This window comes from Galleria mellonella, unplaced genomic scaffold (assembly GCF_026898425.1).
Source record: "Galleria mellonella isolate WM207_F2 unplaced genomic scaffold, CSIRO_AGI_GalMel_v1 utg1073, whole genome shotgun sequence".
Taxonomy (NCBI): domain Eukaryota; kingdom Metazoa; phylum Arthropoda; class Insecta; order Lepidoptera; family Pyralidae; genus Galleria; species Galleria mellonella.
Genome location: NW_026441969.1, coordinates 333,120 through 350,048, shown reverse-complemented (window position 1 = coordinate 350,048; position 16,929 = coordinate 333,120). Strand labels below are relative to the sequence as shown.

The 16,929-nt window shown below is 33.6% G+C and overlaps 2 protein-coding genes across 7 annotated transcripts in view; one reads left to right on the top strand and one right to left on the bottom strand.

Annotated features, from left to right (window-relative positions):
- Positions 1 to 274: 274 nt before the first annotated feature.
- The window catches only part of LOC113515840 (putative inorganic phosphate cotransporter), a 36,302-nt gene continuing 19,647 nt past the window's right edge, over positions 275 to 16,929 (bottom strand). For both annotated transcript variants that reach the window (XM_052891824.1, XM_031910326.2), the window contains exons 4-11: positions 16,746 to 16,884; positions 16,046 to 16,263; positions 14,963 to 15,112; positions 4,333 to 4,465; positions 4,080 to 4,204; positions 2,405 to 2,524; positions 1,451 to 1,590; positions 275 to 399 (exon numbers count right to left, since the gene is read on the bottom strand). In XM_052891824.1, the coding sequence (XP_052747784.1) occupies position 399; positions 1,451 to 1,590; positions 2,405 to 2,524; positions 4,080 to 4,204; positions 4,333 to 4,465; positions 14,963 to 15,112; positions 16,046 to 16,263; positions 16,746 to 16,884 (1,026 nt within the window). In that variant the 3' untranslated portion in view covers positions 275 to 398. The remainder of the gene's footprint in view (positions 400 to 1,450; positions 1,591 to 2,404; positions 2,525 to 4,079; positions 4,205 to 4,332; positions 4,466 to 14,962; positions 15,113 to 16,045; positions 16,264 to 16,745; positions 16,885 to 16,929) is intronic.
- On the top strand, positions 8,593 to 11,640 carry LOC116413613 (uncharacterized). Of its 5 annotated transcripts, XR_008252489.1 has the most exons (5): positions 8,594 to 8,866; positions 9,200 to 9,321; positions 9,400 to 9,489; positions 9,906 to 9,973; positions 10,061 to 11,640. XR_008252489.1 is itself a non-coding variant. In XM_052891837.1 (2 exons), exons 1-2 carry the CDS (start codon positions 9,469 to 9,471, stop codon positions 10,541 to 10,543), a joined length of 504 nt encoding a protein of 167 aa, XP_052747797.1. In that variant the 5' UTR covers positions 9,305 to 9,468; the 3' UTR covers positions 10,544 to 11,640. The 5 variants fall into 5 exon arrangements, 2 of the variants coding, with proteins under 2 accessions (XP_052747797.1, XP_052747791.1); XR_008252490.1 differs by lacking the exon at positions 9,906 to 9,973 and having other exon boundaries at positions 8,593 to 8,866; XR_008252488.1 differs by having other exon boundaries at positions 9,200 to 9,489.

Here is a 16,929-nt window from a genome sequence, read left to right as displayed (position 1 = left end):
TTTTTTTGATAGGTGAAAATGGCATGGTAACCCCGCCTGCGCTAACGGGATACGCTGGCGGAGCACCAGTGAAGGGTGATAGATGAGAATTAAAACAGGCCAGTTAGCCCACCATGACGAATTCATCAGGAATTAACCATGATAGTTTCCAGGGAGAACCGCGAGGAGGTCGACCTGGTTGGGTATATTGCTAGCAATATGATTCTCAGTCTCCATTACTAGCAATCCCTTTCCTCCCAATAACACTAGGTTAGGATAAAAATAAAAGCTTCAGTTTTATATAAATATGTATTTTAATTTATAAAAAATATTTATTGTTATTTAAAAATAATTAAATTTATTTACGTCACAATATTCATTGGATTTGAATTCCGCTACCAATGCTTCTTCTCACAGGTTCTGAAAAAAAAAGTATCAAATTCAAAATGGCTACCTAATCATGGGTAATTAAGCTCTTAGATACTTCCATTGATGCTTTCTAATAAGCTTTCAAATTTTACAACGACCCAAATTTCATTTTCAATGATTTGAAATTTTGCCCTCTTTGCCGTGTTTGTTTGTTATCAAAATTGTTTATTCCGTAAATATGATATTTCGTAACATTTCACAAAAAGCATTAAGAGCAAAGTTCTGTGATGTTGACAGAAAGATTTTGTACGAAATAAAAATAAGAATTATATAATGGAAGATGCTCTTTAATGAGGACCTTAAAAGGAGAGATATTATTAAATTAAAAATTGGATCCATCGTTAACCAATTATATAAAAACTCAATATTAGTGTAAAAAAAAATGAAAATCAAAAGGTATATTCGTTCGAAATTCGTTCAACGCTGATTTCTAAAACCGATTTTAATGTTGTTTTTTAATGTGTGTTTTTTTCTTCATTTATTTTAATAATAATAATATTACAGTTATAGTCTCATATTACAGTACTGTACGTAAAAGGACCTTTCAATAAATACATCTATTATTATAAAGTTATTTTTTTTTATATAATTCAATTCTATTTTGAAATACTTTGTTTTTTTTCTAATAAATATTATAAAATGGAGTAAAAGAAGTAAATAGATTAAATGACAATCAGTGTATTTTTTTATGTAATTTAAACTGGCAAACAAGCTGACGGCTCTCCTGATGGAAAGTGGTAACCGTCGCCTATAGACATAAGCAGTGTATACTGTTTCGCCCATGATACCCCCCATGCGCTGCCATTCCTGAGGACTCAAATGTTATTCCTCTGTACCCTGTAAATTCAATGCCAATATAATATAATATAATATAATGTATTGCCCACTCTTCAAACCGAAACACAGCCATGTAAACACAACTGCTTCACGGTAGAAACACGAATGGGATAAAGGTATCCAAGCAAACGACTTTTGTTCAAAGTCTCCCTGTAGTAAAAATAAGTAAAAAATAAAAAATAAAGTTAAATTGGTATATAATTACCAACAAACGAACGAACGATTTGGTTTCGGTTCATTCCAGGGCTGTTTGTCCGACGTGATGTATCGAATGAAGAACAAATTGGAGAAGAAGTAAACACCGACAGCGACGAAGAAGGCTTTCCGCCATTCCGTTGGATCGGTCTATTAAAAAAAACATGCACCATTAGCATATGTCGTTTGAAAGTTATTGAATAGGTACTAGCTGTTTTCCACGGCTATGCCCATGCGAATTTTGATTAAGACTGTGGCATGCCATGGACATAATCTGTTATGTACATGGTTGCATACAGTATTCTTTGGTATGCTATGTGCCCATGATACCATTCTGAGGACTAAGGTGTTACACTTCTGTACCCTTTAAGTTTATTGTTGTATCCTAACAGTTACTTAAGACATCAGTTTGACATTAATAAAATTAACACTGCCATTGCCATGTGGTCCCAACTTAGAGGCCACCCCTTTCTTACCTTGGGGGGTAGGGGGGCAAGGGGCTGTAAGTAATGCGGACTACCAGTCCCATTACTAGCAATACACTCTGTCAGGTCGACCTCCACGTTGTCCCCCTTGGAAATCACTGTGCTGAATTCCAGGTGTATTTATCACGATGGGCTAATTGACCTGCCTTTCCATTCTCATCTATCATCCGTCACTGGTGCCCAGCCAGCGTATACCGTTAGCGCAGTTACCATTCCATTATCAACCATTAAAAAGTTTCTTCATTACACGTGGGTATATTAAGAGGCGACTAAGGGAACTTGATGGTCGAGGGATGGGCAGCAGTGTCCTTCTTGAAACATCTCCAAAGCCTAACTGTAATAGCTAACCTGTCTGCCAAATGTGCCAACCACTGGCAAAACCTCCCAAGGGGGAGGCTTATATTCAACAGTGGACAGTTAACGACTGATATGATGATGATGATGATGAAATGAATATTAAAAAAAAATGAATAACTTACCTCATCATTAACAATGACTCCGCAAACAAGGGGCGCGATGATAGATATTATGTTGGCCAGGAAGTTTGTTATTGACATTAAATTTGCACTGAAGTTTGGCGCCAAATCTGTGTGTGCCAACTGCAAGAGATAAGCCATTTATTATTTTAACGGATGAGATAACCTATTTGAATTGAGCGCTAAAAAAAATATATAGAAAAATTTGCTGTACCCTAAGCTATAACTTTTCCAAAGATATGTTCAGAGGGAATCGTAGTCCGATGGCATAGATAGCTGCACAGAAAAATTGCTACAATTCAGAATTGATGTAAAATTTGTGACAAGTGATGATAGTGATTATAGTGATAATAGTGATGACAGTGACGACAGTGACGACAGTGCTGACAGCGATGACAGCGATGATAGTGATTATAGTGATGACAGTGATGACAGTGATGATAGTGATGACAGTGATTATAGTGATGACAGTGATTATAGTGACGACAGTGATTATAGTGATGACAGTGATGATAGTGATGATAGTGATGACAGTGACGACAGTGACGACACTGACGACAGTACTGATAGCGATGACAGTGATGACAGTGATTATAGTGATGATAGTGATTATAGTGATGATAGTGATGACAGTGATAATAGTGATGACAGTGACGACAGTGACGACACTGACGACAGTACTGATAGTGATGACAGCGATGACAGTGATTATAGTGATGACAGTGATTATAGTGATGATAGTGATGACAGTGAAATAGTGATGACAGTGACGACAGTGATGATACTGACGACAGTACTGACAGCGATGACAGCGATGACAGTGACTATAGTGATGACAGTGATGATAGTGATGACAGTGATAATAGTGATGACAGTGACGACAGTGACGACAGTGCTGACAGCGATGACAGTTATTATAGTGATGACAGTGATGATTAGTGATGACAGTGATAATAATTAATGATAGTGATGACAGTGTTAATAGTGAATGATAGTGATGACAGTGATAATAGTGATGACAGTGACGACAGTGATGATAGCGATGACAGCGATGACAGTTATTATAGTAATGACAGTAATGATTAGTGATGACAGTGATAATGATGAATGATAGTGATGACAGTTATAATAGTGATGACAATGACGACAGTGACGACAGTGCTAACAGCGATGACAGTTATTATAGTGATGACAGTGATGATTAGTGATGACAGTGATAATAATGAATGATAGTGATGACAGTGTTAATAGTGAATGATAGTGATGACAGTGACGATAGTGACGACAGTGATGACAGCGATGACAGCGATGACAGTTATTATAGTAATGACAGTGATGATTACTGATGACAGTGATAATAATGAATGATAGTGTTGACAGTGATGATAGTGATGACAGTGATGACAACGACGACAACGATGACGAAGATGACTATGATGGCAATTACTTAAGCCCTAAGTAAGTGGAATATTTATAGATTACGCTGCATTTCTTGAATCGTTTTGAAATTAAATAAATAACCTTATAATTATAAAATCAAGAAGTTCGTAAGTTAATTTTAGTATAGAATAAAAATTAATATTATTAGAACGCGGGTTAAAATTATACATTTTTTATGACAACGTGATGATGGTGATAATTATGATAATATAGATGATGATGATGATATACAACTCACCAAATATCCAGTGAAGTGTCCAGCGTTGATGCCAACAGATATTATAAGCATTACCACTGGAATCACCACGTTGTCGCGCGGAGCGAACGATAGACCGACGAGCGCTAACGCTGGGCCCCAAAAGCCTGAACAATTAGAAACAATATTAAATCCTTACTTTTTTTATCATGCAACTTAGAATGACAAACAAGTTGACGACCCACCTGATGGAAAATAGATATAGATACATATAGATATTTTGTCTAAAGCTCACCTATTGTGTTGAAGAGTCTCCTTGTATTGACAAGAGTCATCCATTTCCTCCTTATAAGCAGGTCAGCTACAGAACCGCAGGGGAAACTCAGTAGAGTCATCGCAATGTAAGGTAATGATGACAATACGCCATTCTGGAAAACAAAAGAATCTGCTTTAAAAGAACATTTGCTCAAATTCAAATTATCTTGTAAATAAACTTGTTTACAAGCACTTTTAAATCGTCATTTTATAATTTACTGCAGGATTTCGGAATTCAAAAATTGTTTATCTGTTGAGAAGAGTCCACAGGTAACTCTACAGTTACGCTTTTAAATCTCTAGTAACATATATATAAGGGGGCCATGATCGCCGTTCCGGTTCGTGTCTGGCTCAAAGGATATCTCTGGCAATCCAAAGCGGAAATGCCGCAAGTGTCATGGGGACCTTTGGGTCGGGTACGGATCATGAATACGACTGACCATTTTTTTAGTAATTGAAACATTATTGCATGTATAAAATAAATATTATAACTTATTTTCTATAAGTTTACCATATTAACTTAAATGTACTACGTCTAAAATTTGCATGGTCATTAAAAGCCCGTACATGATTGACTAACAAGATTTGTCTTGTAATGAAACATTTTACTTATTTTAAGAGAAAAATTGTTGCAAAAAAAAAAATACATAAATGTGGATCTCGCTGAAATACAGTACGATTTCAAAACGGAATTTTATATGTTGACCTTCGTTGGATATTGAGCGGAAGGGCCAACAAAATGCTATATCAAAATTAGAGGCCTACATACACGTGCAAAAACCTCTTAACACGCAGAATACTCATTACCGTTTTTAGAATTAAATATTTGAACGTAGTTTAGCAGAAGGAACATTGGCGCCAAAAATTTTCTACACCATTTTGGAGCCATTTTACCTTATTTTTTAAACTTTTATGAGTCCTTTTTACAAAATTAAGTCCATTTTATACCCGAGTGCTAAATAAAAGTGTAAGTAATATTTCCACATGGGGGAAAGGGATTGTTAGTAATGGAGACAGAGAATCCCATTGCTAGCAATATACCCAACCAGGTCGACCTCCTCGCGGTTCCCCCTGGAAACTATCATGGTTAATTCCTGATGAATTTATCATGATGGGCTAACTAGCCTGTTTTCATTCTCATCTATCACCCTTCACTGGTGCTCCGCCAGCGTATCCCGTTAGCGCAGGCGGGGTTACCATACCATTTTCACTCATAAAAAAAAAATATATATATTTCCACATATAGAATAGCATAGAATAGAAATAATCTTTATTAAAATAGACTTGTCTACAACTTTTTAATTTTTTTTTAATTCTGCTTCTGTCTATGTATATTTATTTTTTTATTTTATGCAACTTAGATGGTGAACAAGGTGATGGCCTTTTCATGTGAACAGTACCATGGACATAACAGAGTATACCACGAGGATATCGAATGAAGGATTATTCGATGCCATTCCTGAGGGCTAAGATGTTTTACCACGGTACACTGTAATTTCATTGCCATATCTTGCACTTCAAACTAAAATACAGCCATGTAAACAACTGCTTCATGACAGAAACACAAATGAGACAGAGGTACCTAAATAGACGACTTTTGTACAAAGTCTCCCTCTAGTAAAATATATTTTAATATGTATTGAAATCTAATGTAAAAATGATAAAAAAAATAAATGCTTTTTCAATGACCTCAACATTTCAGGGAGTTGGATGCAAATGGTTTGAGGAATATTCCTTGTCGCAGTTTGTTCATGATACCTATATTCAGCAATCTATTTATCTATCCATTTAAGAGCTGCGCTCTTGTCGGTGGAGCTCTTGCCACTCACTACGATTTTCAGCGAGTCTCTTCACCTCTTGATACGACACGACACCAACTCCATCCTTGATCTGCCTGATGTAACTATGTCTCGGTCTCCCTCTCCCCCTTCTTCCTTCTATCTTACCTTCTATTATAATGTTCATAAGTTCGTCGTGTCGTATCAAGTGTCCTAACATTTTTCCCCTTCTGTCCTCAATATTCAGCAATGGACAGTTATAATGATGCATGATTTCTTTTATATTTTCTACTTTTAAAAGCTAAAGATAGAAAAATCTTATATTAATAAAAAGAAATCTTTGTATCTTTGTTAATAACTAAAATAAATTCGTCCATTTTAATTTTTTTTTTTTGCATAATTATGATTGTAAATACGGTAACTTTCAAGTTTTCTCGTCAATTACCATCATTTTTATTATTTATTCATTATATTTATTTATTTATTATTTTAGGTTCTTCTACATAAGTACGTACATTCTACAATTTTCTTTCAGCTTCTTAAAGGTTCACTGAAAGAGATCCCTTTGTAGGATCAGTCCATCATTGTATATTAAATCTTTTAATATATTCAGTATGAATTTTGTACAATAAAGATTTTACGATACAATATAGATAAAATTTCGAAAAAAATATATAGCTTATATTAACTTATATTAAGTAGTTTTTGAGTTTATCCATTTTACAAAAAAAACAATAAAATTTTTCATATTTATAATTATATATATATATATATATATCATATTTTTAACGAATTCACATTGATTTTCAGACATTTCTAAAAAAAATAAGATTGTTACATATTTCAAATAATATTCTTTCAGAAACATCCAACGCAAATGTTATTGCCTTTCATGTTTTTAATGTACATCTTGTTAATTTATTAGTTATTTCATGAAAGTTTTTAACGATAGATGAGTAAATATAATGATTTGTAATTTATGTAAATATTTATTTTAATTTCTTTTTAGCACTCCTACTGCCCACTCACTACTTCCTATGTCACTGCGTTAGGTTGACTGGAAGAAATCTCTTTTAGAGATAAGTTCGCCTTTGCTAACATTGTTATTAACTTATTGTTATTGCATATTTTAATGCAATAAAGAATATATACAATGTTTATTACTCTTTCACACAAAAACTTCTAAAAGGATTCGAATTAAATTTCCTATACAGTTAGGTTGTATCCTAATTTAGCACATTAAATACTTTGTGTACTTACTGATTTACGTGGCCAAAGCCACGAGACAATACTAGTAATTCCATATATCTAATTTCCTCAAACAAACGCTTCCTGTTTATTTGTTTTTATTACGGAACACTAATTGCTTTGATGACTTGCACTTACCAGGTTTTTCGTATTAGCGTGTGTACGCACTGTGTTGCGTATGGCGTAATGGCCGACAATCAATTATTGGGGGTTTAACAAACGATTGCTCTGATTGCTCGCCCGTACTCACGTACGCAATTATATCACGAAACAATTAATTCTGAATTGTTGCAATATACGTGGTGTAAAGGGAATCTTTACCACATTTTTAATGGGTTGTCCTATCGAAGATCAGGATTAGGATTTCACTGATTTCTATCAACTTCGATAAAACTGCGTTTTATTACGGAAAACATTCCACCCTTACATGTACCTTTTTTTTAAATCCTCGGAACGGTGAGGTCGCTCCGTGAGGCCTGTGAAGAACCCAGGAAGCTTCTGCGCTTCTGGGCGGAGCTAGGTTGGCTGCACTAGCCACGATTTATACGCACAATGGCCCAAGTGAGAGGCTAAGCTCGGAAAATGGAGTCTTTTTCACATTTACATTCACACCTTTAAAACTTGGGACATAAATACGTATATTTTGGCTCACAGGTTGAAATTTATAATGTACGCCTCCGAAGCGTATGATTAGGCTTTGTGTACCTCCGAGATAGATTCTAGGGCTTCTAGGGTTAAAAGGCTAATCCATCAAATATTATACGAAAGTGATTTTGTTTCTTTGTTCATTTGTTACTTAGCCTCTTAACTGTTGAAGAAGTCACTACGAAATTCTTTTTTACAATATAGTTGGAAGTCCCTAACTCCCGAGGTAGGTATGAAAAAAACTGTGTTTCAAGAGTTAGTGCCCTCTTGCATATGCTGTTGTTTTACATTTTTAGTGAAACAATGTGAAACAGAGAAGCAACAAATACAAAAACATATATACGTGCTATATGAGACGAAGACGGTCATTGTCCACTTTTTATCTCGATCAGCGAACCTATCTCGGTCAGGCGGACGACGTCGCGAGTAAAAACTAGTTAATAAATAATAGAAAAAAAAAATTTGGTGAATACAAAGGAAACTAAATTAATATTTATTTATATCTAGTTCAATGGCCAGATGTAGTACTGTCAAATAAAGTGTTTGACATCAATATTTGATATATCGCACGCTTAATAATAAATAGAAATAACTCAAAAATTGGGAAAATCTAGTTTTTGTAATAAAACATAATAATAATGCAAAAAGAATAGGTAGAGTTCGACAGCCTTTCAATTTTCATGAATAAGACGGAGATAAAAGATCGATCGCCTCTTTCATTCCAAACGGGTTGGCAATGTTGTCTGTCAAAAAGCGATGCATTTAGTGATGAATCAATCTTAGTAAAAAGTAGACGTACGTTTTTGTGGCGTAAAGTAGAATATTGCTGTTTACAATTAAAACGTGAGTATATTATTCATATTTTTTTAATAATAAAATGCAATATTTCAATTTAATTCTATTTAATATTTAAAATTGTGGTATTGTCAAATGCATAATCTGTACTTATTTCAGTTTAGTTTTAAATTGTTTCAGTGGTTTAAGAAGTAACTTGAGTTATTTCAGTTTATTTTTAAAATTCTATCGTATTTTTTGTAACATTAAAACCTATTTCAGTTTATTATCAAAATGTGGTAAGAGTTGGGTTAAATTTTTGTTTTTATCTCAGTTTATTATTAATAGCAAAGTAAATTTAATTGATGTTATTGTAAGTTATTGCTTTTTCTGATTATCTAGGCTCTGCGACTATGCGAAAATGTTTTCAAGAGGCCGAAAGATTTTAGGTCTACTAAATATCCCAGCAATCGAAAATGAGGAAGAATTAGTGTCAAGTGTTGGACATTGATTCAGATTTATTGGTAAGGCACTTACTGTGTCCTTCCTTATTACTGTTTGCAAACATAGGTAAGCGGAAACCTAATCAACGGTTGTTTCAGAATTCACAAGATCAAGATAATACCTCGTTAAACAAAGAAAATATTAATCATTCGAACGAAAACTTTGATATGATATTAAGTTATTTAGAAGTGAGTACTATGTTACATTTTCAATTATTATTTTAATTAGTTTCACAAGTTTGTATGAAAACAAAGGAGATCCGTTTTAATGATTATTTATTTTTTACAAAAACCAATTTCGGTTGAAATTAAGAGCAATATTAGTACCAAATATGACCAGCCTCTTTCTATAACAAAAAGTCAAAAATGTTTTCCTTTGAACCTTGTACCTGATTATGATAATCAGTCGTGCATAGAAGACGAGAAGACAGTCGCAAATACTGCGCGTCGTTCATCTACCAGTTTGATTTCTTCTTCAAATTTGTTTGGATCCTCTTCAAATTCAGACAGTTTAACGTCATCCAACAAATCTGGACGAACAGAAGGAAGTTCTGTTTATTTCTAAGTACTTAGACCTAACCAGATTGCGAATGTTTCTTCTGTAGAATCGAGCCAAGACGACATTATTGAGAATACGCCGATGACAGATCAGTTAAAATACAGCAGAGACAAAGTAATTTTCAGTTTATTTTCGACTTATTTATCTTTTATTATATTTCTCTAAGTTTTTTTATTTATTTGCCCTTTCATTTCTTTGCAGCTACAACTTGCAATTAATTCTGCCTTACATAAGCGTAGATGCTGCCTTAATAACAATTTGGGGACAATATCTCCAATATACACTGATGAGAGTGATGTAGATGACGATGTCGCAGATCCAACATTTGTTTCCGAAGATCAACTTACTGAAAGCTGTAGAAGGAGGTTTAAATTAGTCCCGGCAACCTCTAGTTCTTCAGATTCCGAGCCTGAAGTTGAGATTGAGCAAAAAGGTCGTAAACGAACCCAGTGTCTACAAAAATGGAAACAAAATAAGGCAAAACAATTGAGAAATCTTGGAGAAAAATATGTATCCCTTTCTAAAACTAAAAAGACGATGCCAAGCCGTTGTCTTAAAATACCATGTGAAGAGAAATGCCACTTAAAATGTTTTCAAAATATTAGCACTGAGGAAAGATATAAGATATTTCGTAATTTCTGGAAATTAGGTGATTTAGGTGAGCAAAGAGCTTTTATCAATTAGTCTATGGTTGACCTGATGCCCAAGTATGCAGAAATGCATAAAATGAATAAACACAAATGCAGAAAAGCCAAGAGCTCCAAACAAGGCCTACTACTTAACCTCAAAGAATGTCAGGATTAGAGTCTGCAAATTATTTTTCAAAAGTACTCTAGATGTGACTGACCGCATGATACATACAATCCAACATAAAAAAGATAGTACTGGAATAGTGCAAGGAGACCTTCGAGGAAAGCATGGGAACCACAGGCAATTGAATAAGGAATTATAGTAATATAAGGAAGCATATAGATTCCATTCCTCGGATTGAGCCGCATTATGTTCTTCAAGGCAGTATATTGACACAATTTTAATGTCAATACAGGAAGAGTATCAGTAAACTGGAATGACATAAAACAGATAAAAGTTTCTAAGGAGAATCCATTTACAACTTACTACAAAACATCTTACGAACAAAAGACCTGTCAGGAAATCGATATAAGGAACAAACGAAAGAAGATGCCACCCATTAATTTAATCTCTCTTGAAAAAGCATATACTGAAAAGCAAGAGTTAAGTGATAATAAGAAGAAAGACTTACGGGAACTTCTCAATAAAGGTCTTATTCCTCCATATTATTATCAAAACTTCAACAATACTACTTTGTCTGATTAAGTTAAAACCTATACTAATTTTTCATAGTGATTTTATATTATTAAGTACTACGATATAAAAGGGATTTTTTTTTAAGTTTTTGATTATTAGAGTTTTTTATTTTTTTGTTTGTTTTAGAAGTCGATTTTGTTTTAAGCTCTAGATCTCAATTATTCCAAAGTATAGGTTAAATAAAAAGTACCTTAGTACGTTATTTGTGTAGTCCTAATTTCACTAAGGCTCATTTTATTTGATTTATTGAACATGATGATGATTATTATATTTAAGTATTAAGATTAACGTGATGATCTCTACCTTACTCAATGTGTATTAAACAAGGCTGTTTTAGTTTATGCTAGAAGTTCCTACTTATGTTATTTTCATATTTTTTGTTACTAGTTTGTTAGTCTATAGGTGCAAAACTTCAAGACTGAAAGTTTATGTTGATTAAATAGTATCCAAGCCAAGTCGTAGTTTTGTTTTTCACTGTTTTTTTTTATAACATTTTACTAAATAATTCTGTGAATACAGAATTTATTTCAGATTAAATTTATGTTTTTAAAAGTAGCATAAATAAAAAAAGAAAATATTTTGATATAAATTTCAGTAGTCGTATACTTATAGATCAAAAGAGAAATAACACTCATAGCTACCAATGATTTAATTTTTCTTTTAAAATAAAAGAGAACTATTTAGTTAAGTGCCATAGCTTATATGTGTTTGATTACTTTGTTTTTGTAATAAACTGAAATAAGTCGCAGGCTTTTTTTTCTTTTCAGTTTTTTTCGGGGTTTCCAATATTGTAAAATGGTAATTGCTATACCAAATTGAAGGTCGATATCTCTACTTTTAGATTAATTTCTTTTATTTTGAGAAATATGACAATTTTTTACCTTTTTTTCATATTTAGTGCAACGAGTCAAACTTGCAAAACTTAAAACGTAATTTCCCAACATTTCAAATTTTTGAGTTATTTCTCTTTATTATTAAGCGTGCGATATGTTTGTATTGGCAGCTAAACAAAGTTCGTACGGCGAAAAGAAAAATGTTTTTTTTTACGTTCTATCGAGTAATTTTTCCAATTTATCTCTTCACAAGAATCTCCTTCGGACTTCAACGAATATTTGGAATGGAAAAATTAGCCGAATTGATTCAGCTGCTATAGAGATTTGCGCTTAGCAACACGTTTAGTGATTCATTTTTGTTTATACGAATATATAAACCGTCTTTCAAAAAAAGCGTTCACGCCCACTTTCTTACTTTATCAGAGCAGTAAGTGCTTTATATTATTATTTACCATACCATTTTCACCCATCAAAAACAAAAAAAAACTGTACTTATACAATTGTATCGTTATATTTATTAATTGTATTGCTTGTTCCCTATATTGTACAATATAATGCAAATAAAGTATACTCATTCATTCAAGGTCTGCCTTAAAACTGGTGTATGTTTTATTTTGATAGGATATCATCTAGAAGCAGTGAGTTTTTCTCCTTCTAAAATCTACGCATACAAAGCAGCATGCAAAAATCTAGTGTATAAAAAAAATTGTCCAAATGATGATTCAGTGAAATACCCACTTATTTCATTGTTTTTACCTAACTGGGTCAGTTAGGAAAAAAACACTCTTTTCCCTTAAAATGTTACATTGCTTAAGGGAAGGGCTGTTTTACGTTACGTCAGTTTTAAGGGAGCAAAATGTTAAATTATTAACAGGTTGAAAAATTCCGGGTTGCGGGTGAGTTACATCGCAAAAGCAATGTAATCAGTCATAGATAATCCAGTTCCCAAATTCAGACTTATATATTTAAAATATTTCCAAATAGAAACATGTTATTTTTTTTTTCAATAGCAGTAATTTTTAACCTACATCAAAAAAGGTAGAGGTTCTCAATGTGGTGGGATTTTTTTTATGTTTCTTGCCTCATAACTGTATTTGTAATAAACCGATTTGGGAAACTATTTCTTTTATCTAATAAGATATACTTTCAGATAGGTTTCATAGATTTTTAGAAGATTAGAAGCAGTTGTGTTTGTATGGCTGTGTTTCGGTTTGAAGGGTGGGATATGGCGTGAATTTACTGGGTACAGAGGAATAACACCCGAGTCCTCAGGAATGGCAACGCATGGGGGGTATCATGGGCGAAACAGTACACTCTGTTATGTCCATGGGCTCATGTCTATAGGCGACGGTTACCACTTTCCATCAGGTGGACCGTCAGCTTGTTTGCCATTCTAAGTTGTACAGAATTTTTTTTTTTTAATACGACTCAGTACGTTAGTTTTTTAATCAATTCAAATTTGCCACAATTGTCTTTTTTTTTTCTTCACATTTTTTAATAATTATATGGATTTAGAGGTTTAGGCTTGAACTTAAGTCTGGCGTCCGGGGATTCTAAGATAAAATCTCAATTTTATCTTAGGATACCCGGACCGCAGTCAATCGTGATTCGATTGAGTTAGCAACTAAAATATCTTACAAATACTATGAAATTTCAACTAAACGATATCTGTACACGGGAGGTATTTAATAAAAAATAATATGAGAACAATAGAATATTATTCTGTATTATTAGTATTCTGACACTTCTCTATGGTTGACTGGGAGAGAATGCTTTTAGCATTAAGTCCGCCATGTACACATATTTGTACTAATTAATAAATAAATAAATTGAAGCCAAAAAATGTATAGAAATTGTGTCTGTTTATCTGTCTGTATCTATGATCCGGCATCACGCAAAAACAACTGCACAACATAAGATACTGTTTTCACATTTGTACTCACGAAAATCTAATTTAAAATTTGATAAACGATTTATCCTGACACACGATCTAGAAGCGATATATTTAATTTGATCTCCCACTTCCGAAATCCACGCTCAAGAAACAACAAATAGCTAGTTGTAATTTATTTACAATATTTATTTACAGGAGCTGCTTCTCTCCTGTTAGGCGTTGAAAGGCCTTTTTTTTTATCAATAAAACATCAATATTCGGATCCCTTTAGGTTCTTATAATCAGTCCACTGAGCAGTCAAATTGGAAGTGGGAGGTCAATGACCATTTCGTTCAGGGTTTGAGTTGGATACATAAATTTTATACGCTTCGTGCATCGGGGAGCACGTAATGCCCCGTCCAGGACTTACGTCACCAGACTTTTGTGATATCTAGAAACTTTTGATGTTAAAGGCCGCCTCTTTGTACAAATAGTACTAGAAGTGTGTAGGCTGTATTTATTATTTTACTATAAATATATCAGCAGTTCATTGTCCAATAAGGAGAGTTTTGCCAGTAGTTGCCACGGTTGGTGGGCAGGCTGTACTGTTGTTAAGTAATTATGAATTATGCCTTATTCCCTTATTCTTGACTAGATGTTTACTGACCCGGGTATAAAGTAGGCACTGCACCTCTCTAAATTACATAATGATCGGTTAAATAATTAAGACGCTATAAGACAACAAACTCACTTTCATATTTATAATACTAGCAAGGATTGTGCAAATTTTGAAAATATTTAAAATAAGTAATCCATTTTTTTTTTTTATAGATAATATTATAGTTTTATAAGGGTACAGTATTTGTGGTTTTAGAACTGGGCTCCTAAATAGATTAATATATTAACCTGTGTTAAGGGGCTACAGCACCAACCCCCTTCAGTTTTATGGGGATATTAATATTGATATAGCGAAAGAGGTCTGTTTGAATCGATGCATTTGGCGTTCCATTGTTTCTGCCTACCCTAATGGGAGATAGGTGTGACATGTATGTATGTATGTACGAAACTTACGCTTTTCAAATCGAATTGCAGTACTTTACTCATGTAGGTGGGCATTTCCGTCATGAGAGTGAAAAATCCCCAATTTTGCCCACAGTGGGCAACTATCACGGCCCAGAACGGTAACGAGGTAATGATTTTCAGCCAAGGTGTTGGAAATCTCTGTAAAAAAAGAATAATTATTCGTATTTAAAGAAATTTTGAGTATTTATTTGGAAATAAAATAATATAAAACAAGTTAATTTGATATTTTAATTAATATTATTATATTTAACTATCTTATTGCCCGTTACATCGTAGGTGTGGATTTCAGAATTATGAAAATCAACAAAATTTACCAATTCTAGATTGTGTATTAAGATAAAATGTATAACCAGTTTTTAAAATAGACTTTCAAGAATACAGCTGTGAAAACCGCATCCAATTCGGTGCAGTAGTTTATGTGTAATTCTGGAATAAGTCGGAGCTGTCTTTATAAAAGCAATGTAAGTCAAAATAATATATTTTTTAAATTTTTTTCAGTGTCACGCTAAAAATGCTACACCAAATTGTATGTAGTTTTTATATTTCTCTTTCTATAGGTTTGAGGTATAATTTTGTGATTTCTAAAATTTACGCGTACAAAATCACAAAAGCTAATTTTTAATTTATCCATTACAAACAAATATACTATAATATTTCACAAAAATACATAACTCTTAATGTATACAATTAGGCTAAGAGTTAGAAAATGATGAAATAAACATATGTAAAAATAATTTTTTTCCTCTTTATATATTTTTTTTATACAACTTAGAATGGCAAACAACCACCCACTGATGGAAAGTGGTAACCGTCGCCTATAGACATGAGCAGTACTATAGACATAACAGAGTGTACTGTTTCGCCCATGATACCCCTCATGCGTTGCCATTCCTGAGAAATCAGTTATTATTCCTCTGTACCCTGTAAATTCACTGTCATATCCCACCCTTCAAACCGAAACATAGCCGTGCAAACACGACTGCGTCACAGTAGTAACACGAAGGGTACAGAGGTACCCAAGCAACTTTTGTACAAATAGTAAAAATAAAAAATCAACTAATATCTAACTACCTCCTGCTGGCCGACTCTTCCCAACGACCTCTGTATATACAGTACTTCCTCCTGCGATATGATCTTGGATGTTTCAGGGGAATCTGAACCTAAAAACAAGTACGCCAAGGCCCATATAGCGGCGATGGTGGCGTTCACGTAGAATATTGCTTGCCAGCCCCACGCTGTTGCAATAAACCCTGATGCTATCAGCTGCAGAGCGATGCCTAGTTGCCCACCTACAAATGATAATAATCGTTCATTTTATTCCATTACAAGAAACGAACTCACATTTACAAGAAACGAAATCGTAACCAAGTCTTTATTTATTTATTTATATTTCTATAATATATAAAAATTGCATTATTATAACTTATTCCAAGTAAAGATGTACAACAGGCGAGCTTAACTCTGTAAGAGTTCTCTTCCAGCAAACCCTGAGTGGAGAGGAGCATTAATTACCAGCGGGCAGTGTGAATATTATAAGAAGTAGAAACAGTATAGTTGTTTCTATTAAGAAATAATAAATGTGTTTGCCTAAATACAAACTAACTTATATACTTACTTGCAAAATACTCACATATCTGTATATTAAAATACATACATACACACACACACATATATATATACACAAAGTTATCAGAACCAGTTCAGAATAGTAATTCTTCAAAAATTTTTTTGTCTTAATTTACGCCTAATATACAGGGGTTACAAGTAGTACCTGAATAAATGATGGTGCCCAGTAATCCTTTCTCCTCAATTGGGATCCACTGACTAATAAGATGATGCATGCAAGGGTACGTGAAGGCTTGGGTGAGCCCTTGCAGCATACGACAGGCGCATACAAGCTGCCAGCCACCCTGCGAACAGGAGTTACAAAGTTATTAAAATAAAATCAAGTACTG

Coding starts and splice junctions, on each gene's coding strand:
- LOC116413613 (XM_052891831.1), top strand. CDS start 9,941: ATGACAGATCAGTTAAAATACAGCAGAGACAAA. Junction 9,974..10,060: donor TAAAATACAGCAGAGACAAA/GTAATTTTCAGT, acceptor ATTTCTTTGCAG/CTACAACTTGCAATTAATTC.